Raw genomic sequence first — 26,141 nt, 5'->3', positions numbered from 1 at the left:
AAGTACCTCAAAACTGTAGTTAGTTACTTTCTACTTCTGATGTTATGTGACAGTTTTGCTCTCTGTCTAGAGTTTGGAGCAATAAAGTTGAGTAATACAAAATCCACAGAATTAAAAAACAAACAAAACCATGAAACAAAGTCCAAATGAAATAAAACTACTTGAACTTCACATTGTGTTTCGAGGCCTTCGGCTGTTGCCAGAAGGCCTATTGAGCATTTCAGCAGCCGGTGTGACCACAGAAGCAAATTATCCCGCGGGGCTTTTGCTGTGAGGACCTCGTGCAGGAAGTCGTCGCGTGATTCCCTCCCACCTGACGCCGGTGGCTGATGCGTTCGTCCCTCGCAGGTGGACCGGAGGCCGGTGAGGCCGCCCCTCACGCGGGGTTTATTTATTTGTATGTTTTTTTGGATCCAGAAGCTGCTGCTGCTGCTGCTGCTGAGATCTGTGTGCCGGACATGAAAGCGCCTCCTCCGACCCCCTGAGAGGATTTTTATCTCTTCTCCTCCTCCTTTCCTCCCTTTTCTTCCCGTCTCTCAAAGTCTTCCAAGAACAAGTCACCAGCCCGAGGATGCGTCGACGCGACAGGTGGTCGACGCCGAGCTTGCGGACCTGCGTCTTCATCCTGTTGGCGGTCACGCAGACGGAGTCGCGGCGCGGAGGTAAGCGGGACGCTGCGGGTTTCGTTTGCCCCGCGCAGCGCGGTCTCCGTTGTGAATTCGGCGGCGTGTTTTCGGGGAAATATCCCGGTAAAAGCTAAAGCTCCCACACAGAGATGGTTGCGGGATAAGGCGCAGAAACTGCTGTAAAACTATTGTGAAAATGCCCTGAAATGTCGTGGGACACCGGCAATTTTTGTATCTTTTACAGCCGCATGTTGTTTGTGACGGGACCCACAGCACATCTCACCTTTTTAAATAAAAGAAAACCAATTAATTGAATTAATTAAGTTTAATTAAAACAAGAAAAACAAGCGACTTTCTGACAGACTTCCCCTGATCCCTGACTTTCCCTGAGCTGGCTTGGGGTTTCGGGCCTGGAATGAGGTTGTGGTTGACGTGAATGTCTGGACTTGTCTGTCGGGGACTCTGAAGAGCTCGTAGCGTCCCCCCCGCACCGTCCTGACTTAGCCCTTGTCTGGTTTGCAGAAGTGCATCTAAAGCAGAAGGATGCGACCTCTGTATTCACCTGTTCATCTTGAGGGAATATGATGATCTCGGGTGTTTCTTGTTTTTGGTGTGTGTGTGTGTGTGTGTGTCTTTGTCTTTTGTTTTTTTTTTTTGTTTTTTTTTCGTTTGTTTGTTTTTTTTATGAGGATTTTGCATTTCCTGTGTTTGCTGCCTTTTTTTTTTTTTTCCCTGGTGGTGTCCGGCTGGCCGAGCTTCGGGTTTACTCACTGAGCTCATTTGCCGTAGCTACGTTTTGTACATGGACGGAGACACTGGGGCCCCCCCCAGGGCACAGATAGTGTGGAAGCCCCCCCCCCCCATAAGAAGCAAAATAAAACCAAACCAAACCAAAACAAAATAGCCAGACACACAAAATAACGAAAAGCGTTTCTTTGTAGTGTTTTTGCATCTTTTTGTACTTTTGTGTCTCTGTGGTCTTGTTCCATCTCCCTGTAGTCGTCTTTCATGTCCTTGTGGTCACACGTGTCTCTTTGTAGTCCTCCTCTGTCTCTTTGTGGTCATTTTATGTCTCTTCGTTGACGTATGATTGACTTTCCAGTGAGAAATGTCAACAGTCGCTCCAAACAGAGGCTCTGGTCCAGGGGCCCCCTGAGCCCTCGGGCCCCTGCCTGTTCAGTAATCCCTCCGTGATTCTGCACACACGTGCGTCCTGGTGTTTCATTAGAATTATTACATTTTGCAGCTCATCTCCTCTTTAGGTTTAGTATTTACATTTATATTTAAGATTGAACTTTAAAACCAGTTAAGACTGCCTGCAGGCGAGGGATGTTGCTTGTGCAAGTGCCTGTCGGTGTGTGTGTGTGTGCGTGTGTGTGTGTGTGTGTGTGTGTGTGTGTGTGCGTGTGTGCGCGTGTTATTAGAGGGCGGAGATTTGCGGTTAGCTCAGATTTTCCTTTCTTCAGGGCTCGCCGGTCCCTCCCAGAGGAACAGATTTCCTAATTTTACCTGGCTGTGGTTTCCGTCCCGGGCGGGTGCAGACACACACACACACACACACTCTCCACACAAAATACAGAAACAATACGCTGGCATTCAGGCATGTCCACACAATCGTGTACAGACATAGAACTGTATATGCAGAAATGCTCCGACAGGCTTCGCACAGGTATTTAGGCCTGTGCGTTGTGGGTATAAAACACCTCTTTCCTCTCCTCGTTCCGGTGATGTGTCTTCTTTCTGTCGACTGGACGAAAAGGGGCAGGTTCGGCGTGGCGCTGAGATCTGTCTGCGATACCGGCCCGCCAGTTTACGGCCGCCGTAGCTCCAGAAGTCCAGAATGCCAGGCAGCAGGATTCAGAAGGGGAAACCTTTCCCTCTACTGTCTCTACAAAGTACAGTATTTTACGATTGCTCTCAGCCAGTTTTCCCTTTTCGTTGACGGCTCAGAGTCTCACCTGTAAACACAAAGGCGCTAAATCACTGAGTTTCAAGGCTTTCAAGGCACCAGACACATCGATCACTACATCACTTCGCCCCCATTGCAATACATCCCTTTCCTTTTGTTTACCCCCAAAATGTGAAGAGACTGTCTAAGGAACGGAGAGGGGTCACTCATGCACTGATAGTCCCCATAACTCCTTTGCCTTTTATGGTTCCAGGGTTTCCTGGAACCATAAAAGGTTCCAGGAAGGTCCTGTCCTGTCGGACACAGTCTTTTTAGTTTGTGGCCCCTCCCCGTTACCAAAGAGGGATTTTCCCACCTGGAAACATCTCATATCGTTTTATGGGAATATTTCGTAACTACCAAAAAAAATAAATAAATAAATAAAGGTCCAACTCTCTGGTAGTTTGGAAGAAAAAAAACTTGTAAAATCAATATAAATGTATGTAGCAGAACAATATATATATTTTTTGCTCCTTTCCATCACATGATTTGTTTTGTGAACCCACTGGAAGGGTCCTGAACCCCAGTGTGGGAACCACTGCTCGGGACTACGTTATCTATATTTACAGTAATAACAGCATATTCAGTAAAAAAAATAATAAAAATAATAATTTCAAAAAGATTAAAATGCATAGATCTGTGTAAGGTGCACATAAATTCCAGCGAAGAACATACAACCTAATGCCTGATAGAAACTTAATGTGATACAGTTTTGTTTATTTTAATTGTGCATCCACATCTATGAATGTAATTAATGGATTTAAACCCGGAAAATTTTGAGCGTTCAGCATTTTGTGTGAAGAGTTAAAGTGTAAAACCTATCACAGTGTTCGATTGTCAGTACAGATGCATCGAGGCGCATCTCGCATTTCATTGTCGGAGCTGGTTTTAGCTGCTTTATGTGGAATTAGGCGCAAGTCCGGAGGCCTCGAGGTTCATCTGAGGAGCTGGTAGATGCTCGATGGGGAAGGAGATAAGAAATGATAAAGGTCTTTTGCACAAAGTTCTATCCTTTTGTTGGACTTCTCTCTAATCTTTTGCTTTCTGGGGGGAAAATTGGATGATTTTGCCCCGAGAGACTGAGTGGACCCTGCAGACTGTAACAAACGAAACACCGAAGCTCTTCACAACGGCACCTGAATAAGGATTAAGACCTCAGGAGCTCCATGGAGGCGGCCGTGGGTGTTTTCTACCTGCCGCCGGCTAGTGAGAGGTGACAGCGGAAGTGTAGGCGCAGAGGGCTGAGAGGATGTTTGGCTTCTCCGTCTTCCAGCTCTCCGGGGCCCCCTCTCTGAAGTGCCGTCTGGTACTTGGCCGGTCGGGGGTGCGCTCTCCGTCACCGGGAAAGGCTTTGTTTTTCCAGCTGCCGAGCGGGCTGGCGGCTTTGAGGTGGTGAGGTGGCGATGACGGCGGCTACGGTCTGGTTCTCCCACCTGCTCGCCTCCTTTCAGCGGGTCCTCCACAAATGGCAGGTGAAGATTCAGCCTGATTTCCAGCTCAGCCTCTAAGTGTAGGAATTGAAACATTATTATTATTATTATCAGTTAAGTTTCATAGCATCTGTCATTGCCTGACAGATGCTCGATTTTCAGGGTTTTTTTGGGGTTTTTTTAGGTCTATTAATGAGGATATGTGATATTTTCAGTGATCGAATTGTTTAATGGCCTCACTGTTTCTAAAGTACCTCAAACATATCTTTGGCATTTTCTGTACTGCACTCCCTTGTTACCTATGCACATACTGCAGATACGTATATTGATATTGGGTTGTTTTTTTTCTCCAGTTTTTTTTTTTTTTCAGTGTACTTTCTCTCCAAAGCTCTAAATATTACATCCTGTGACACCTTGTGCAGACAGAACGCTGCTTAATGAACCAGTGTTGTTTGATTTAGACGCATTTTCAACCTTCTCAACGTGTCTTTTAAAAGAGAGCAACCGTGTGGCAGTGACTTTTACAAAATGATCCACAATATGGCCGAGTCACACGATGATGTTTTGTTTTGTTTGTTTTTTTAATTTTTGATGTGAGGAAAAAGAAGAATAGCCGGTTATTTAAAGTGCGGCAACTACTGTTTTCATTATCAGCCTGTCGTTAGGTCTCTAAAACATCCAAAAAAAAAAACAGTGAGAAACCTAATTCTTCATCCCTCAACGCATCATCATCATCAGCATCATCAAATGGCTCGTTTGGTCCAGAAACCCAGAGATCTTCAATTTAATACAATGTGAGTCCGGGGAAAAGCAGCAACACCCGAGAAGCTGGAACCATCAAATCTAGTGTTGGTCAGAGTTTTAGTTGAGGCGCAGATTTGCTGAGCAGAGACTGAAGACTGAGCTTCACCTGTGCGTGGAGTCGGCCTTGGCCTCTGGCTCTTTGCTGTGCTCTGCGCTCCGGGTTCGGGGCGGATCGGGGATGTGATGGGGGAGGCGGTGAGGGTCGACCCTCCTGACACACCCGTTCACGCCCCCCCCCCCCGATCTTGACCGTGTCCGTGTGTGTAAAGCTTCACGTGGTCACACTCATCAGATATGTGTGAAAGCTGCCTGGTTTGGGTGAATCCTGGTGCGTAAAGCATCGGGCTTAGCAATTTGTTAACTCTGTCTTAAAACAACGGTCAGGTGGACCTGTCTTTTCTTTCTTTTCTTTTCTCCTCGCTGCAGTCGTTCCTCCTGTTCACGCCGGCCGTTTAAAAACATCCCCCTCACGAACAGCGAGTCCCGAGGGATGGGAGACGAAATCCACGAACCTTGTTTTGGGCAAACCGGTTTTTCGGGGATCTTATCTGAGGTCAATGTGTGAGGCCCTCGCCAGAACTGAGCCAGACAGGTCAGGGGGACGTCCTCCACAGTCGCGGCCTTTTTATAGTAACAGAAATCCCCCACCCCCCCAAAAAAATCATTTTAAAAAGGGAAGCGAATGAGCCACAGATGCTAAGAATACACACACACACACACACACACACTTGTATCGCTCGTTGGGTAAAAAGAGAGAGAAAAAAAGGGTCGTTCAACAACTGATCACTTGAAGAAAACAATTAAAACATGAAACCTTTTCTTTGGCTTCTGCAGCTGAAGGTCGTGCTGAGCAGACTCAGTGGGATCTTTCCCTAGATTTCAGGGGAGGGGGGGCGGCCCTTCTGTCAGGCCGGGGGCCTTTGTGCACTTGTCTCCTGTTTTGTGTTTTTTGTATGTTTCCCCGTTCTAAAAGTTAAACAAAGGAAACGTTTTAAGGAACAACAGACGATGTTTAATTACATTTAACCTCAGTAACGAGACCGGTCTTGTGGAAGAGACTCGCAGCGCGGGGTTCCTGGACCCGCTGGAGGGAGCGAGGTTCGTTTGAAGACAGGTGTGAAGATTACATGGACGTAAACGCGGCTTTAAGCGAATACCAGGCGTCTGAGGAAAGGTGTTGAAAAACGCGTCAGGCGTTTGTTTGATTGACACGTGACCCACAAGGATTTTCCGCATGTTTTTCTTCAGCTATTGAACATTTTATTGACACTTATCAGGACACACAGATGTTCCAAAAAGGTTGCAAAAGAGCCGGTGGTCTGAATTTAAGCTTTTTAAGATTTGATTTGTAACGTGAATTCAATCTAGAGCATTTTCCTCCACCGGGAAAGCAAGTCTCTTCTCTCTCGCAGCCGAGGTCTGATATTATCCGGCTTTAATTTGCGTCCTGACGTCGTGTTTTTTGTGTTTTGTTTTTTCTGAGAAATGTCGAGCTGTTAACTTTTCCTTTGTTCGCTGACACAGTCGCTGCTCTGGACGAGTCTCGGCGGTTTTTGTGAGTCACCGCGAGCCTTTCTGGGGTTACGAGCAGAATCTGGGCTGCAGGAATTTATACCTCCCTGCAGCTCAAGGCCTTCGCGCTTGACTTGAAAATGTCACGTCTCCTCAGGCTTCGTGATGCAAAAAAAATGTACCCCTGACAGGTGAGATCACCAGAGGCCTGAGAAACGACGGCGGCGTCAGGACAAAATGGAGGCTCGGGGTGTGTTGAACAGTTGTAATTTTTTTCAACACAGAACCCAAATTACCTCCCTGATTGCTTTTAATTTACTCCCGTCAGTCACTTCGTTCAATCTCTTTCTGGAACAAAAACTTTTCATTTGTCTCGTCTCATTCAAAAGAAGCGGCCACATTCATAACCCATTATTTCTTCTGGCATGCCACGACAAAATGTCCCCATTCAGCGGCTAGGGATTCCCCACACAAGGAGCCGACTGTCCCGTCCTCAAGCTCCCGTGTTGCTCGGTGAATCGAGCATTGATGCCGCCTGAAAAATGCCCTGCTTCTGTCGGGCGCCAGAAACCCACTTCAACATATGCCAGAGGGCGCAAGGATCGAGGAGGAGGGTGGAGGGTGACGACTCCTGCAGAGCTCCTGCCAAGATGCCCCACGGGGAACCTTTTTTTTTTTTTTTTTCCCCTCGCAGCAGGCAGAAAATAAAAATCTGCGAGGGGTGTCAGTGATATAGAGACAGGACGGGAGGGTTTTTCTACATTGCAATACTGTGAGAAATCAACTCAGCTCGCGCGTTGATACAGACTTGGGGCGAGAACGGGTTCTTTTTCGCTTGTGTTTCGACCATGAAGTCTCTCAACGGTACTGCAGACTCCAGACAACAGGTGGCAGCATTTCACCTTTCTTTTTTTTTATTTTTCGGCATCCACACTGCACCAAAAACTTCTTAGATCCAAGAAATACGGGTTTTAGCTCTTTGAGTGCAGCTTTCGGTTTGTAAAGGACATGTTGGAATGAAATCACTGGTAAAATAAATAAATAACCAAAATGGGGGTCAGGAGATTTTTTTTTCAAACAGGTTATTTGGAAGTTTGCCGTGCTTGTTTATGCACCATTTTCCTTTTTTCGTGCTTTGCTTATGTATGAAAATCCCTCTGCTGTTCACAGTTAACACGAGGCTCATGTGTTCCACAGGAAAAAAAAACAAAAACAAAGCATGAAGGAGTAGGAGAGTTTGAGCTGTCACTTTTTGTTTGATGTTGCACGTTGCGTTTCTAGCTGCAAGAAAACACTGTTAACCATAGTTGACAGTACAAAAGGCCCTTTTACAATGAGCACAGCTTCAGAAAGTGCTTCTGGTAAAAGAAATCAAAGTCTTAATGCAAGGAAAATGCGTGCAGTCATTATTTGTTGACTTCATGGGGAGAGCTTTTGCAAACAGGGATACAATAGACCGCCCCTGTAGGGCCTGTATTCCGGATTCAGACCTGTGACAAATAGACCCCTGCAGCCTCTGTGCTGCTGCCACCTGCTGGTTCATGGAAGCACCGTGAGTACACGCGCGGACAACTGTGTATGGGAGTGTATGGAGCGCTTCGGTGTGTCTCGGGCCGAGAGCATGTGTGTTCCCTCACCAGTGTTTTATGGTTAAAAACATGGGTCTGAGCGTGTGAACGGCGCCGCATGCGTCTGGGAAACGGAAACACGATACACCAATTAGACACAGAGACAGCCAAGCTGCTGGGCCTGAGAAACCCCAGAGAGGACACACACATGCACAGATTATCCCCCATCTTTATATTTATTGGGTGAAAGGTGGAAAATGAGAAGAAGGGCGAGGAAGGCTTCGATGTCCCAACTGTGAGACAAAGAGGTTGAATGAGGCAGAGGATGTGGAAAATGTTTGGATGATAAACTGCCTCTGAAAGTACGTCGAGCTTTATGTTGGTGGTCTGTGCAATTACCGTCTGCTTGCGGCAGTTGTATTGATGTAAATGCAACTAATCACAGGCTGAGCATCTGCCGGGGACAAGGTCTGAACTCTGCACCTCCTCCTCACTGTGTCGGACAGGGACACAATCCCAGATTCGGAGATTCAGTCGCTCAAAACGGAAAAATCTCAACCAGGAAACCCTGGTTTCTTTTTTTTTTTAATACGTAAAATGCTAAAGGAATTTCTCCGTGTTTTGCTTTTGGTCCCACAAAGTCAAACACATTCACACATGCAGGTCTCTCAGTGCGGGGCGGGGGGGTCGCGTTGCCACGGGGACTAGCTGAGGTTGGGGAGACTTAGACCCCCCACTGGTAATTTAGCACAGCTGTAACTTATACACCCCCTCTCTTACTTTACCTCCTTTTTTTTTTCTCTCCTCCTCACCCCACGATGCTGTTTGACAAAGTCACACATCCTCACTCACTTTTCAAGACTTCAATCCCTCATTCACACTCTCTCATTCTCGCTATCTGTCTATCCTGCATGGCCATAAGTACGTGGACACCCCTGTGAGTCTAGGGCTGTTTTTTAATGGTTTGGGCTCGGCCCCTTAGTTCCAGGCAAGCGAAATAATAAAGGCAGTTTAATATATGTCTGTACAGTAAATAAGGAGCAGGACAGCAGCCAGGACGTGGTTAGTTTGTCTTAGCACAAAGACTGGAAAGGGGGGGCAGCTAGCCTGGCTCTGCCTGAAGGTACAAAATCCCCCTACTAGGACCTCTACATTTCACTAACATGCTGTATGATCCCTTCTCTTCATCTATTTTTTGTTTTGTTTTTATAGCCAGAAAGCCAGTAAGCGTGTCTCCCCATTTTTTTTTTTTTTTTTTTTTTTTTTTTTTTTAAACCTTCCTTTTAAAAGCATAGCATGCTGTTGGTAGTTGGTTTTTCCGGAAATAATGATTTTTAAAAAAGGAACCGAAAACATCCCGAGGGGCTTCCTTCCAAAATAAAATCAACATGTTCGGGCCGTGCACATTATCCAGGGGGTGGCTGAAAGGCAATCTGGGAAAATTTCAGCATTTGCTAACTGGGGCAGAAACAGGTTAAGAGAAAGTTTTAAAAAAAAGTCACAAACTGATGGTATCGAACTCTTTTACCGGTAAATATTTTCTCTTTTTTTTTTCAGAAACACTCCCACTGGAGCTTTAATGCGCAGCTGTAGTAGAGCAGATGCCGCTGGAATGTACTGTATATAACCGCGTGTAGGCGCAGAATGCTCCAAAGGAAGGCACCTAGGTGGGTCAGCGAGCCAGTGACATTCACTGGCTCGCTGTGTTTACTTACCCTGCCCGTGGCCCCGTGCAGGTCAGAGCAGCTGACAGCTGATAGCGATGAAAAGCGCTGGAAGCGCGGACGGAGGGTTAACGTGTGTGTGTGTGTGTGTGTGTGTGGGAGAGCCTGCGGGTGACATGTATGTATGGTGACATGTGGACTAGTGTGTTGAACATGAACCCAACATCGCGGAAGATCGTGCGTGGAGGAAAAGGCCCTACCTGAGTTTTATTATTATCAGAGTCCAGAACCCTGTTTTTTTTTTTTTTAAAAACAAAAAACGGTGTTTTGTTTGTATTTGTGCTCTACATTAGTAAGAAAACGGCTTTTTCCTGGCAAAAATATCAACATTTTACAGAGGAAAGTTCGTAAACGACCAGTTTCTGATCTTTCTGATACATGTGACTGTTGAGAGAAATCTCGAAGCAGGATCAGCTTGGCCAAAAAAAGAAAAAACTACTGCACAGGAAATGTAGCCCCCCCCCCCAAAACACAGTCTTTGTAATTGCTTTTGGTAAATTACTGCAAGACTAAGGCATATGAGCTTTTGTTTTATTATTTGTGAGTGTTTCCTAGTTTTGCTGATGTACCATTCAGGGCTGGAGTATAATCCAGTATATCTACTGAAGTGCTGTACTCGAGTATTTCCCTCTACTCCGCCACATTTCGGAGGGAAATATTGTACTTCTTAATCTACTTGACAGCTGTAGTGACTCTGTCGATTCAGATCATTAAAACTACTTGAACTGTTTGTGTGCTGGCTCAGTTATATGGTAATTTTTTGAGAATGGACTTTGTTGCGGTGGTGATATAGTGACATGGAAAACGTCAAGCAACCGTCGTGGAAGTTTGCATGGGTCGAGATTCACTTGACCACGCCGTTGACGGGCTTTGACGAAAAGCACCGACTCTCGTGTGCTGTCGTTGCTGACCTCTGGGCCAGAAAACTCTTAATCGCATTTGCTCTATCTGCGACAGCTGACTTTCACACACTCCCCCAGAGCATCCAAACTGGTTCCCAAACAGAAAAAGGCCTCCTCTTTTCCCCCTCGGTCCCGTCACAATCTGACAGCAGTAGCGTTGTTGTATGAATGCACAAATGATCAAATGGAAAGATGTGGCAGTTCCCGATCCTCCAAATGTCATGCAGCGTGGGTGTGGGAGGTCTCAGGACTGGATATGTAACAGCTGGATATCGTAGCTTGGCAGATGAGGCGGGTAGCTGGAAGATGGGGGCACTCAGGGCTGTGTGGAGGAGGAGGAGGAAGCCTGGGAGAAGAGGGGTTTGCTGGTGTTGGTGGTGGTGGTGGGGGGGTCCGATCCCTTCTTCCCTTATCGCCCATCTGTGAGAACCTGGAAGTGGTACATTTTCCAAGGATTTTCAGCAGTGAGGCAATGGGGTCGGTCCCCCGGGAGAGCGGCTTAAGACATCGATCCAATCAGACACGCCCTCAGTTTCTCAGCTGCCGTCTTTCATTCATCCCTCACACTGCGGCTGCCGCTCCTCCCTCCGGCCGCCTCGGGTTCATTTTTTTTTCTCGCCACCGAACTTTTAATCGCCACAAAACGCAGCACAAAGTAGCAGAAAGTTGGGCCTGTAGTCCTGCAGTTGCACAAAATATCACGTCATTGTTTCGTTTTTTTTCACTCTTTGAAACAAGGCACTAAATCAGACCGAGATGTCAACATTGTGTAACTGAACACCACTCCCCCCCCCCAAAGCCCTCCTTTCCTTTTGTTGTTTTTCTTGAACAGCAAAGGAAATCATTTTTCATCTTCTGCAGGTCATTTCTTGATGTCAGTCTCAGTCTTAACCTGATAAGTTAAAACTCAGCGTCCTCATCGTAACCTGTCAGCCACTGCGCTCCCTGTCCCAGTGGTTTCCAAACCTTTTTTTGAATCCGACCCCGTGAAACGAAGCCATGTGTGCCTGTGGACCCCTCATCTCAGGGTCACGTCCACAGTTTTGTAGTGGCCCTCGATTGGTAACACCACACACAACAGTGGTCCTACCCCAGTATTTATCTGGCTCTTAGATTCACCTCCCAAACTCTTGTGGGGCCCCAACCCCCACACTCTGAACAACCACTTAGGGTCGCAACTATTGATTAATCTGCTGATTATTTTATAATATAAAATTATAAAACCAGCGGATGTTTAATATTTTTGCTTAAAAAGTGAGCAAAACGACTAACTGATTATCAAAGTACTTGCCAGTTAAGTTTCTTCCAGTCGACTGATGGATAGGGCGACTAATCAGCAGCCGCTCTACGTTTCCCCCTCAGTTGTACCTTTTATTATTGTTCGTTTTTCCAACTACTTTTCAGATATTTCCGTACAAATCGATCTTCTCCACAGCTGTTTTCAGATAGGGAATAGGGTAAATTTCTGGCTTCGCATGTCTGGCGAGGTAATTGCAAACAAAGGTCTTTTATTACGTAAATGTTTTGTGGTTTATTATTGGAAATAGCCACAGTGATTGCACAATATTTGGTACATGAGAGGAGTTGTGGCACTGCTGCCGGAGAACAGCCAAGAGACAGAAAACGCCAAAATGACACTTGTGACACCTCTGCCTTTGTGGATTTCTCAACTAAAACAGCTTCAGTGAACTTTGTGCTGGTCTGACGACTGAGCTCTTTGCAGCACGTGACAGCTTGGAACTTAGACGCTCAGCATAATGAGAACAAAGCCCGTTTATTATGGTCAAAATCTAATTTAAAAACTCCATATTTCTTTTTGAGGTTAGTTCTGTGCAGGACGGGTGTTTCACTGTGGCAGCAGGAGCGCTTGCATGCTTTTTGGCCGTGCTGCAGAAAAGGTCTTAGGGGACCGACTCATCAACTCACACGGGGGGGGGGGGGGGGTTGTGTGTCTTAGGGCAACTCTGAGCAACCAATGACTTCCAGCGTCTGTATAACGAGCCTGCCTCCACACTTGGGCCCCCCCCCCCATCCATGTAATTGCTTTTTCATGAGGGAGTTTGTAGCAGGCATGCACGGGGTGCTCTAGTGGGACGGTCTCTGAGTGTGAGTGGAGTTTTTATGTCTCTGCTTTCATTCAGTGGACTCTCAGTGGTCCTTGAACAGCTTGGATTTGACTGTTGACCGGCTGGCGACCAGGTGGCTCTTTGGGGAAACACTGAGAGCACCGTGTGGAGTGCTGCTGCAAGCTGAGACGCTTGGAGGACCGTTGCGGGAGCCAGCAGCATGTTGAGGATCCAGACGTGGTTGCTCGTCTCGGTTCTCTGTGCCGGGAGCTTGGAGGCCTGGTGGTTCTCAAATCCAGAACCCGCCAGGGAAATCCCAACAGAGACCATGCCGGCAGCAGCAACGACAGGAGCGACAACAGGTGCTACCACGACTCCCAGTGGCACAAAGAAGGAGGAGGAGGAAGAGGTGGAGGAGGAGGAGGAGGATGATGACAACTTGTCCGGGGTTGGGGAGGAAATCATCAATGTGGCCACAGGAATCCGTAAGTTTGTCGAGGCATGGGACGCGACCCCGACCACCGGGACTACTAACGGAGGCCTGACAGAGAAGGTGGAGAGCGCTAACCCTAACACGACGGGTAATACAGGCAGGTTCAGAGGGGAGAGGGTGGAGGAAGGGTCTGGGGTTTGGGCAGGAGATGGATCTGGGTCAGGATCAGGGTCCACGGCTGATCCTGAGTCAGGTGTAGAATCAGCGGTGGTCTTGAGAGGTGATAAAGTCCTGTCTAGCAATTTAACCAGTGATGTTTTTAAAATGAATGGGACTCTTGAGGGCGTTCTGGATTCAAAGCTAACCCCCGCTGATAGTCGCATCAATGCTTCTGACCCACCCTGTCTCCCCGTGCCCTCTGATTGGCCCATTTGCTCGGGCAAACAGTCAAAGTTTTTCACGCTGCCCAACTTTTTCAACCACACATCTGTGGAAGAGGTGGGGGCGGCCCTACGGGAGTGGGCGTGGCTGACGAGGGCGGGGTGTCACCACGGCGCAGAATGGTTCCTCTGCCTCCTGCTGGCGCCCGGGTGCCCTTCGCCCCCCGCGCCCCTGCACCTGCCCTGTCGCAGCTTCTGCCACATTCTGCACGACAGCTGCTGGGTGTCCCTGGAAAACGGGCGTCTCCCGGTGGAGTGTCGCCTCCTGCCCGAAAGAGCGCAGGAGCCCGGGCGTCCTGCGTGCGTGTCCGTTAGTAACTGGAAAGGTAACCCCGGCGGGTTAGAATGTATCCCGTGTGGTGATACATTTTGAATCCGATGTCACGTCATGTTTCGTCGTCGATGTGCAAGCGCTGGCCTGTGTGTGTTTGTGCAGTGTTTGTTTTGGTAATACACACGTCCGAGCCATTTTGGATAACTTTGCCAGTCACGTGATTCACTTTAAACATGATTTTGCATGTTTTTGCCCTTTAAATTTACTGGCTATTTTTCACACCCACCAAGGCAGCCCTTGTTATATTCACCTTGAAACACTGAGAAAATCTGCCTGCTGGGACATCACACCTGCTTTTATTGTCGTTTATGTGGCATTATTGTAGTGTTGCTGCATTTGCAGGTGCAGATTCAGAGGTGTGGGGGTGCTTACACGCAGCTATACGATACACGGAAGAAGCTTTGACATCCTCCACCTCAATACCGATAGTAACGCTATAAAAAATGCAAAATAAGTATTAGAAAGACACTCCATCGCTAGAAAACGTTTTCAAGTAGAAGTACGTGAGTATTTTTTAGCAAAATGTACAAAAAGTGAGCCAATCAAAATTGAAAGTACTTGAAATGGAGAAAAATGCCTCTAGTGTTATACAATTATTATTTTTATTGTTATTATTATTATTATTACATTACAATAATGATCCAATAATATAATTGATATTATTGGATCATTATTACTGATGCGTTCACAACATCACTGTGCAGACTGATTTGGTTGCCACACAGAAATAAGTAAACGGACAAACAATAAAAGCAAACACGATGTTCACTGTGGTGGACGCCTTAACTCAAGCAGGTACCGAGTCTGTCTGCGAGTTGATTTCTTCCAAAGCATAACAACAACAGCAGAGACCAAAGGATCCCTGGGAGGTAGAGAGAGTGTCTCTCTTGTGCTTATCTGTAGCTTTAGAGCAAGGTTGCCAGTAATGAAAAGTACAGACAATCTGCACTTAATGGGCGAAAACTTGCAAAAACACATGTTATGGTCACTGCAGTCGTTGTCGCTCCTGTTGTGGTGTCACTTTCTGTCCGCTGCACGTCCAGAGAAGGCTCCTTAGCACGGAAGCGCATGACGCAACACCTGAGTTCACGTCACTGTCCCGGGATGCATGCCACTTTCATGTGATTGTCTCGTCCCAGTGCAAAACCGCATCCGCAAAAGCATTGTTTTTGTGTGATAAGTCACCAATGGTCAGCAACGTTACGTTACAGGTTCTTTGAAAATAGCTGCAGCCTTTTCTTGGTCACAGTTTTTATTTATGCTTGAACAAAAGTTATGCCAAACTAAAATACCAATGTATTACACTTGTATATCACATTACTCTCTACATGTAGTCAAGAGTTTCCCACTCCATTTATATTAAGAAAAGCTGACTAAATACTTATGATATCCACAGTTCAGCAGCATTTTGCTGAGAGTAGACCCTTAAGACGGGAAATGCTCCAGAGGCCCCTGACCCAAGCCCTTTTAGTGGCTTCATAAGGTTTGCAGTATGGAGTCGTCATTTGGGAGTCAATTTTATGAACTTTGCTACATTAAATCGTCTTTATCACGTGTTTTCCCACAGGGATATTTAATGTAAATGCTCCAGGTTTAAGTGGAAAATAGTTTTGTTACTTCTCCATGTTCCACAAGTGGGGTCCTTGTTTGGATAACCTTTAGACTCAGACACAAACTGTACTGAAAGCTGAAATTTGGAAGGGTCTTTGCTAAAAAAAATACAGATATGTATGTGAAATGAGTGAATATTTTACCCTGCAGTGGAGTCCTAAAGCTGAAGTCCCGTATGTGGTGGAGAAGTTTGTTTTTTCCATGAATTATTATCATCAAGATGTAGCGAAAGTGGCTTTTTGAGTGGACGCCCTGTACATTTACTGCGCTTGCAGTGCAGGATATGAAACGTCACTGTGCTTGTCATTGGGCTGTTTTCACTGGGTGTGAATTTCCAATCACCTGCGCCGGCCTCCTCGCTCATTAACCCACACGAGAGGGAAACGCATCGGGGAGGAATGAGATGTTTCGGGTCTTGGAAGCCAATCACTTCCGGACTTTCCTACTTGTTGTAAGTTTTTTTTTTGTTTTTTTTTAATGAGATTGCGTCTTCTCAGGGAGTCCAGGATCGATGTATTAGTCCAACGTATTGCATTTAACAGTTATCAATTCGAGCGCCTCTTGTGTGATATTGTCTTTACACCCTAAGCTCATGGCTGAACAAGAGAATCAGCGGTTTCCCACATGCAGCGTCGGTCTGGTTGGACAAGTGAATCCCTCTGTTGCCCTCATCGCATCCTACTCATGCGCGCCTGGGTTATCTCCTTGTCCTCATATTTTTCACGATTTCTGATCAGCTGGCGTGGAATTCTGTGTGGATTTAGGGGCGAATGGTGTTTTCAGCATCTAGAGTCCCGAAGAGGGAAACAATTGGGCCATCTGTGGCTGGGAGGGAGGGCTGAGGATGGCATTTATGATAGCGGCTGTGGGTGGGAAAATGGTCTGCTCCCTGGAAAGAGTGTGGCGATTGTGTGCTCGGTTTGGGAGAAAGGGCAACGGTGTCGCGCTCGGTAACAAGAGAGCCTTGTGACGGGGATGAGACGGGGCGGCTCAAGTCTCTGCCAGGGGTCAGAGGGCTCGGCCAGTGGCCTCCACCCTCCAAAACCAGTTACACTTGATGGGTGGTAATTGAGCGCTCGGCCGACCATTAGAAGATGCGCGGAGACAGAGAGCGGGACAAAGTGTGAGAGAGACTTTTATGGAAACGGGGAATTACCCACTCTTTAACTCAAAGTGTTTCACAGTCAGTGCACAGCGTTCTTCAAAAACGATGCCTGAAGTCAGTTTAATCACTTTAAGATGCATTTTGGGCCGATTACAATTAAATGTCATTATTCAGTGTCTAAAATAGACCCCGAGTCCTTTCCGTTTTGCCTGAAATGAACTTTTTTTTTTTTTTTTTTTTTCCCCCCAGTTTGTGGTGAGCTGGTTGTGGCTCCTGCAGCAACAGCTGCAATGGTGGAAAACAGTATGAGAGAAAGCGAAAGCAAAGCTGAAATTTTACCTAAAAGGTCAGTTTACTGGCGTTGGTGGGTCCCAACAAAGCTTGTTATGATGGTCGCTTAATGTCTTCCGTGGCTATGGAGAAATAAATAACCCTGTTGATTTCAGGGAAAAAGCCTGTGTTGCAAAGTGAGGGTGTGGATTCTGAAACCTGTAAATACCAGGCGGTAAGGGTTTAATTCAGGGAGAGTTGAGATGCATTGTGGGAAATGTAGGATCCAGTATTTTTACAGCTTGACTAGGAACTAAACGCTTCCTTTTAAAAAAAAAAAAAACCTGCATCTTGTGACTCCCCCAACTTTATGTAAGTACAAGGTGTATATTTTTAACCAAACCCATGCACTTGGTCAAGTGCAATTCTGTGGCAGTTAGTGTGTGAAGCAGCAGCAAAGCAGAAGATAGATTTACCAATGAACTGCAAGGCCAAAAAGTTTCAAAGTGTAGCTTTTCAAGTGTTTGTACTGGGTGGTTCCATGTTTGCAAACAGAAGAATGTTAAACGTAAAGCATTAAAAACTGGATCAAATTCAAATATTCACACATCGCACTGCTGCGGAAATCTCTCAAAAGTCAGTGGTACCTGTTGAAGCTCACATGTCTCAGCTCTGCCCAGAGTTCTCACTGTGAGATATTTGGATTGGACCGCGGCCAAGGAACCAGGCATGTTTCAAATTCTGATGCTCTGAGTCTAAGAAAAGCTGATGTCATCTGAACTCGAAGAATCACTTTTTTCTCCTCGCTGATCCCCCGGCGCTCCAACTCAATTGGCTCTCAGCTCTGGGCTCATTCTAACGTGGATTAATGCCTGACCGTGTGGCAGCTGTGTTGCCTCTGTCTCAAGTGTTAACTGATGCCAGTCCTGCTCCTCGGACGTGTGAAGTCCAGTTGGCAAAGTCCCGGGAGGGGGGGGCTGCTGCAGCTGGGGGAGTTAATGCCTGAAGCCACTGGCTTACTCAACAATGGGTGTCTCTTGTTGGTGGAAATCTTGAGTGTCTCCCATTCCCTTGAGAGACACTCAGGATTTTTTTTTTTTTTTTTTTTTTTTCTAAACTTGCTTCCAGGTAAAGCAGCAGACTGTCTGAACCGTATAAATACCTCAGATTCCTGACGTTGTAGTCCGCTCTTGTGGAGGCACACTTCGATAACGGTGTGATGTTCTTGAACAGTTTGCACGCAACGTACCAAAACGACTCAGGCTGCTCGCGAAGAATAGAAGTCTGACATGCGTTTTAGGTAATTATAGACGAGGAATGAGTGTAGGTTTGGATTTTGTACACAAGGGCATTTCAGGTCAACCAGAAGAGGAAGGTTATTGCAACTGCAATCATTTCAGTTTATTTAATTTTAGGTTAAAAAAAACAAAACACTAGCTTTTCCTGTTGTTTATTAGCCATTCCTGTGCCACTTGCATGATTATGGCATTGTTTTGCCAGATGTCATGCACTTGTAAATTCACTCACTTCTAGAAATTCGTACAACATATGAGTCCACCCAGTCTGCGGTCAGGTTTTAGTAATCCCATATCACACATCATATATCAGCGGTAACACTCACTGCTGCAGCATTTCCGGAAGGAATTCAGCACAACTTGATTCTGCACACCTGGGACGGGCAGTTTGGAGATGAAATGTCAGTTTGGCAGCGCTGAGGCCCGAGCTGTTCACACTTTGAACCACATGAGGGATCATCCAGCACAATAAATTCCACATTTTTCTTTGTTACCAGCTTCGTCTTGTTGCCGTCCGGAGGGAATTCTTCTGTTGTTTTACTCCTTTCCGTTCTTCTTCCCATTCTTTTTATAGATGAAACGATTAAACTCATTGCTTACATTTGTGCATCCCTCATAACAGAGTCTGCTTTGGGCCAGTGTTAGTAGGCTTGAAGGGTTTGGTTTTGGGATTCGACCCGATGAGGTGGTCGCGTTCGTGTTTGCTGTTATACAGTCGGGCCTAGTGCAGATTTCAAAAGGAACTGTACGTGTTTTTCACTTGGCCAGTTTTTGTCTCCCCTAGCGAGATTCTTTACCCTCCTAAACCTAGGGAGGAGTCCAATAGTTCCACGATGACATTTCAACTGGCATGTTGAGTCCATGCAGGCCTCTGGGACTGATTCTCTGTCTCTGTGCTTCATCCTATTGGAGTCCCTCATGGTCCACTTTCCCATGGACATCTGACATGCATTTCCTTCCTGCCTCCGTATGTCCATCTGTCTGTCTCTGCCTCTCTTCACTGGCAGTATCTCTTTTTCTTCACACAGTAAAACAGGCAGTGGATTTCTCCAGGGTTTTTATGTTGGAAAATACCGACATGGCACTTCAGTAATCCTCTGTAACAGAATACATGAGGTCTTTTTTTTTGTTTTTTACTTCGGGGCCGTGGAACATTGCCGTATGTTGTTCCTCCATACAGTGGGTCAAGGGAGTCAAATGGGAGACAGAAGCAGGGCAAGAAGCCATAAGCATACATCTGGGTTAAAACGATGATGGTTCCCACGTTTGGGTGTCATGCCAGCTTCCATCTGTCCTCTGGAGAACAGCCGAGTTAAAGAAACAGCTGATTACTGACTTCCGGTGTGGACACCCCTGCTACCCCTTGCCACAGCATTCATCGATATTTTAGACAATACTGTGCCTGTTTCAACATGGTTCAGTGGCTCTCCCAGTTTGGTGAGGACTCAGAGCACACAGCTCTGACCCCAGCCCCGTCCAGCACCTTTGGGATGAGCCGGAACAGCGACGGATTCAGCGTCGTGCCTCATTAATGCTCCTGTGGCTGGACGAGAGCACATCCCTGCAGCTGGGATCTAGAGCCAGAAGAGTTATAGCCCCAGATTAATGGCCACGGTCTGCAAGTCCTTACATAGCAAACTGGGAAGACCGTTTCTTTATGGACCTGGCTCTGTGCACAGGGGACTTGTCATGTTGAAACGCGAACACTGCTGCCACAAAGTTTAAAGCCTGGTTTTTGTCTTAAAAAAATTGTAATCTGTTATATATTCAGTTATAACCAAGGAGCCCGTCACCATACTTACACACAGAGGTGTCCTCATGACTCTGATGTACCTAGCTACGTTTTAAGAACAACGACAACTAACAAACGTTGCTATTATATTGATGTAGTTGTATTATTTCCGAGGCGATCATGTGTTAAAAGGCATTTTAATGTTGTAGCTGTGCCATGTGGAGATGATGATTGCATAACTGCCTTCCTTTTCAGCTTGGTTCCCCATGAAAGGGGAGAAAGAAGTGAGAGACGATGATCATCTGGTTCTGCTGCGTCGATCTCGATCCCTTTTTTCAACTGTTCATCGTGAGCCCGACAATGTTTCAGACGTGTAATGCTAAAGCGATGGAGTACTCTGTTTAGAACCAGGGCGTCTACTCGCTTGCCACCAGTTGTGACCGGTTCCACCGAAAAAGTGATCTGTAATACAATAGACGCCCGAGGAGTTCGAAAAATGATTATTGGACAGTCTAAAAGGAAAATCAACATAATTTTGTGTAGCATAAAGTTCTTTTTATTTTTGTTGTTCTTCCGCTTCCTCTCATCTTAACAGTCTCGCTACCCCTAAGAGTAATACCCTGACCCCATGCGCGCTGGTATGTGTCCCGTACTTGCTTTGCAAGTGGGTTCACAGGAAACACATAATTAAATTCAGAGCCTGAGACTGAGATTGCCACTCTGATTAAAAAATTAGAAAAGCGTGTGTGTAATTGTTATGTAATGGTCCCTTTAAGCACAGTGTTGCTGGTTTGAAAGAATAGTTGGTGGACGTTGTTTATGTTCATGGGAGGCTTAACTGTTACTGCCTGAATGGCCTGTTTAGTGGGAGACCTGTGGTCGGACCGAACGGCTTCCAGATGTCAACGTGTACGAAATCAAACCAGAACTTGGCTTGAGAAAATAACGTTCAAGAAACTGTGCTTGGGGGAAAAAAAAAAGAGATTAGAAACAAACTCGCATGAAGAGGAAGTTTCCTTATTGTCATTTATCATTTTTTAAAAAAAATTCATTCCACGTACAGAATCTCACCCACCTGACCTGCGCAACAGCTGCGGCAGCTGTGTCAGCCTGAGATTAACCAATTGCAGGTGCCCTCGGTGGGAAGTTGACCACCCGGCAGGCCCCGCTGGAGCTCCAACTGGACGAAATCCCGCAGGATCCGGGCTTAGCTGTAGCTGTGCAGGTCGAGGCAACATAACACCCGCCATTCATGCAGCGGGGACCGTGTGTAAATGAGTGTTTGTGCGTACATGTGTTTAGGATTTACTGCCTGCCAGCCTTGGCAGGGAGCTGGGTTGGCGATCGCAGATGTGCAGTTGGTTATGAACTGGTTGTGTCGTAAATAACTTTCCGTGCCAGGCTGCTGCTCGGCGTAATGTGACTTCCCTCTCAGCTGGTAGAAGGCGAGCACCAAGCTCCAAAGTCCTTAAGCGGAATTAGTAATTAACCCAGGCAAACTACAAGCCAAAAACATGATGCTGCATGTCATTTGAAACCATAAAACATACATGGGGATGAGAAATATTATTCAGTTATGATTTTTGTTTAATCACAGAGAGCGTTTTCTGGCTCTTGAGTTCAGATTTGGTGAAACATTCCCCTGAAAATAAGTAAGTTGTTAGATTAAGACCTAAACGCCAACTACTCAGTTTTGACTATTTGCTGCCTCGGTGATCTTTATTGACATTTCCTCTGCAGTCAGTGATGCACTTTGTGTGGTTCAAATCAGACCATAAAAGCAAAATCTCTGAGCGTAATCAATTCAGCAACATCTATTGCTCGTTTGTAAGAGCTGCTTACGTGTCTTTGTAAATTTAATATATTCGGATTTTGGACCGGTAGTCGGACAAAGCCGTCAATTTGAGGACATCACCTTCCGTTTGGCATTTTTCCTTATTTTCTGGAATTTTATAGAACAAAGGAGCAATAATTTGTGGGCAAAAAAAAAGAGACACAATTAATTTGTAATACAAATAACAGTTTATCACTTTTAACACACAGAGGAATGCAAAGCAGCCATAGTGCGTTAGGTTCAAGCTGGAGAATTTGTTGAACCAGAGATCAGATTGATAGAAATCTCCTTTTCAGTCGAGTTCAGCAGCTAATTGGTCCTATTTTCTGTTTGGAACTTGACTCGTACAATAATTAACGTGTGTAGCGATGCTCAGAGTGCAGCCACCATTATGAATTAAGTCGTTGTTGTTATTTTTTTTTTATCTTGCAGGTGTCTCCCAATCGAGATGGTCTTTCTTTGAGTTATCGCTTCCCTCTCTTCCCCCTCTTTGACTGAACACTTAACAGGCAGCACTCGATTCTTTCACATCATTTAGAAACTTGGGAAACCCCCTGACCTCGGTGACCCTTTAATGCACAGATTGTATTTGTTGGTCAGCTCCCCCTCATGAATCTGCGATGACAGGCCACCCTCAGGAGATCACTGTGTCAAAGTGTCGGCCAGGCCACAACATTTTCTCCCTTGTGATTGTGGCGATTTATGAGAACATAATCGTGGTTCTCGAGGCTTCTGCTCTTTTCCCTCTGGGCTATTTTAGTCTATGGGAACTGAAATATCAGCAGTTTTTCCATTAATTCGACCGACTCCTCTCACACATACTGTAGCATAAATGTTGAAATCTTATAAAACTCTGTGGGTGTAGCATGTCTGACGTTCATGCAGGAGGATGGAGTTTACTCCGTGATCTTTCCCTAACATTAACCACGCTCGCTGTAGTCGCCATGCAAAGACGCGGTAGAAAGCAAGAACTGTGAATACATTGGCATCCGTGGTGCTCTTGTTTGCACCTGCCAGACGTGAGCCCCTCGTACAATGCGGAAAGGTGTGGGTGGGGGGGGGGGTTTCGACACTCCACCAAGCACCTTAGTGTGAGTGTGAGGCCTTTAAAGCCCACAGTGCAGCGACCACTGACTGAATCTGTGGTTTGCTGTTTGACCGGGATCGTCAGTGTGGGTTTGGTGTCACAGAGCCACTTGTCATGGTTCAGCTGTTTGAGTCTGTGACTCGTAGATGCCTGACTTGCAGCTAACTCAAGCGCAAAAATCTTGCTTCTTAACAAGTATTAACACATCTTACCCTGTATTTTGTCTTCAGTAAAAAGAAACTACTTACTTTAACCACAATTAAAGACATACAACACCTCCTGGAGAGGTAGAGTGTTTTCCTATAGACTGGCAAAGCTCTCTGGATAGTTCTTCATCCAAATGTTATGCTCTGCAACACTGAAAAATAAACAGCATCTATGTTTTCCTTTCCAAAGAACTTGTGATTTGCTGATCATTTCTGTGCTTCAAACTGACTCTCTCTTTGTAACTCATGCTGCCTTCAAGCGCACCTCCTTTGTCTGACTCATAAATACAACCTTTTATGCAGACATCTTAGTGCTTTTTGGAGGAAATAATAACAAAATATGTCCCAGAATAAAATTTGTTTTTGGTGGCTGATTTGGATTTGGCTTGCTTTTGCTGTGGTGACAAATTGAGTTCTAGAAAATCCAATTAAATGTTACAGCCCAACAGCTTGGGTGACTTCCCCAGTCATATTTAGCACAATTTTTCACTCATTCACACTTAATTTGTGTGTTTACAGCTGTACTTGAAGGCAGGGTTTGTCTGATGTCCCTCCAAAAGTGCATCCCATAAGAAGTATGTATGTAATTTCCTGTCTCTCTCTTCTTGCAGAGGAGAATGGTGTCTCCTTGCTCCAGCTGATCGGTGACCCTCCGCCAGGCGAGATCACCAGGGTGTACGGCCCAAGTGGGGAGGCAGCCTATGTCTTCACCGCTGGAGCGGTGTCGGGCCAGCCGGCGCTGGCCCACGTCCCCAACCCTTTCTACCGCCACTTCTCCCTCCTCTTCCACATCAAGCCCTCCACTCCCGCCGCCGCCGTCCTCTTCTCCATCACTGACGGGCCGCAGAGGATCATGTACATTGGTGTCAAGCTCAGTGCAGTGCGGTCCGGCCGTCAGCGGGTGCAGTTCTTCTACACCGAGCCCGACTCTGAGGCTTCCTATGAGGCGGCCAACTTTGAGGTGCCGAGCATGGTGGACACCTGGAGTCGCTTCTCGCTGGCCGTCTTTGAGGACCAGGTGACCTTCTACCAGGGCTGCGACTCTGAGCCCCAGGTGGCGAAGTTTGAACGCTCTCCGGACCTCATGGAGCTTGACACGGGGGCGGGGATCTTTGTGGCGCAGGCAGGAGGAGCCGACACTGACAAGTTCCAGGTAACGTTTGGAGTTTTTCCAAAAATTACCAAAATGTGGGTTGCACGGTTTTCCCATGTAAAGACTGTTGTGATTATGCCACTTGGATGAAAGGATTTTAACCTAAAATACAACAACAATCAACTAGGGCAGTGAATAATCCCCACTAAATGATACGTTGAGGACTAACCACGGGTGCAGTTTAAGCCCTCAGACATGGTCACTGTATTGAAATATTTGCAGCTCAAACAAGTAATGAAGACTAGAAAACCTGCACTAAAACAGCTGTAGGTAAAATCTTTGTCCAGAGAAGGTATGATGACCAACCAACTGTGGCTGAACCCGCAATAAGAAAATTATTTTTTCTACATACCCACTTGCTAATAAAAAAAACATATATTTATGTAACCACTCCCTAAAATAATTGTTTTGGGGGTCTTTCAGAGGTCCATAAGGCTGGGCCATAAATCCACTTTAGAAATCATAGAAAAAAAACGCTCCTTACAACTCCCGGACTCGCCTGAAAATCTTCCCATTTTTAAGGTTTCTTCAGTATCAAAGTAATCCAGTGATAGCTGACTGTACTTTCACGGAAAAGTTGCAGACAAGAACTGCTAATGGCTAATTTGGGGACTTTTAATGGTTCCACTGTGCCCAGACGTAAACAAATGTAGGCTAAAAACACCCGATTTTGTCTGAGGGGTTCCCGCAGTGTCACACTTTAAAAAAACTGCCGGTATAGTTGGGCGGTCTAACTATATTAACCAGTGATCAATTACCACTTGAACCAAATACTTAGTATGAGATTTAAGAGGAGCCTTTGAAATTGTTTAAACTTTACGGTGTATTTAATTTGCAGAGAAGAAAACATCTCAAATAAAACATGGCTGTGAATACATCTGCTGTTAGGGAATATTCTTTTGCTGACTGATAAACAGATACACAGCACTGGGGCACTTGCATCAATGAAGCGCTGATCTTGCACTAAATATAGTAGGGAAAAGGTGCATTTCTGCTGTGTAACTTGACAAACATTGTGCACAAAATGATCAATTTTACAAAAATGCTTTTTTTTTTATATATACACTAAACTATGGATGAGAAGTCAGTTTTCTAACCTTAAACCCCAGGGTAGCAGCAGAGGAAATGCTCAAGTGCTGAAGAGATGTTTGTTCATCACATTTCTGACAGAAATGAATGAAGCAATGAATCCTCCTCCAAACGTCACCCACGGGACCTGGAAAAGTCAGAATAATACACTGTGTGTTAAAAGAGCAGGTGTGTGAGTGTGTGTGTGTGTGTGTGTGTGTGTGTGTGTGGAAGTCTGACCTTTCGTGGGGTCAGATCTCCCTGCGGCACCTCGTGGCAGGTTTGTGTCTGGGTCACTGGCAACAGGAAGGGCAGACTTAACCCTCCTCTTTCTTGTAAATGTATTACTTGACCTCTCTCACCTTTGACCTCTGACCTTTACCTTGCACCCAGTCAGTGTGGCCCAGGTGACCGCATGTGACCGTCACAGGGCCACGATTGGAGAAGAAATGGATATAATTTGTGCTTAAAGTTAAAAATCCAAACTCTGTCCCATTTTTAGCTGCATTCATCCAAACAAATAGTTTTTCAAAGGCTAAAACTGGTCCCTGTTGTAGAATATTCACTTGTCAAGCGTCATAAAGTCCACCTGGACTAGAAACTGTCGAAACAAAGGCCCTTGTACATGGTTTTAGATCATCCGAAGACGGAGTTACAAAGGCAGCTGACACAATGTTCTGTTCGGCATGAGTCATTTCTCTCATATTTTCCATCTCTTTGGAAGTTTCAGACGCAGCTAAATTCAGGCCTGATTGCAAATAATGAGTCTTCCCAGTGAAAATCCGGCGAAATAAAATGCATTTTGTGTGTGTGTGTGTGTGTGTGTGTGTGTGTGTGTGTGTGTGTGTGTGTGTGTGTGTGTGTGTGTGTGTGTGTGTGTGTGTGTGTGTGTGTGTGTATTTAGGGGGAGATCGCAGAGCTGACAGTGGTGGGGAACCCTCAGGCAGCGGAGCGTTTGTGCGACGACGAGGACGACTCTGACGCTGTGAGTGT

General features: G+C 46.0%; 1 protein-coding gene across 4 annotated transcripts in view; it reads left to right on the top strand.

The window, feature by feature from the left end:
• Positions 1-246: 246 nt before the first annotated feature.
• LOC120798239 (collagen alpha-1(XVIII) chain-like) overlaps positions 247-26,141 on the top strand; it is a 46,034-nt gene continuing 20,139 nt past the window's right edge. For all 4 annotated transcript variants that reach the window (XM_040142389.1, XM_040142388.1, XM_040142387.1 and 1 more), the window contains exons 1-4: positions 247-363; positions 543-662; positions 23,539-24,080; positions 26,053-26,133. In XM_040142389.1, the coding sequence (XP_039998323.1) occupies positions 330-363; positions 543-662; positions 23,539-24,080; positions 26,053-26,133 (777 nt within the window). In that variant the 5' untranslated portion in view covers positions 247-329. The remainder of the gene's footprint in view (positions 364-542; positions 663-23,538; positions 24,081-26,052; positions 26,134-26,141) is intronic.

This window comes from Xiphias gladius, chromosome 13 (genome assembly GCF_016859285.1).
Source record: "Xiphias gladius isolate SHS-SW01 ecotype Sanya breed wild chromosome 13, ASM1685928v1, whole genome shotgun sequence".
Taxonomy (NCBI): Eukaryota; Metazoa; Chordata; class Actinopteri; order Istiophoriformes; family Xiphiidae; genus Xiphias; species Xiphias gladius.
The sequence above is the reverse complement of the archived record's forward strand: the minus strand, read 5'-3'. Positions and strand labels throughout refer to the sequence as shown.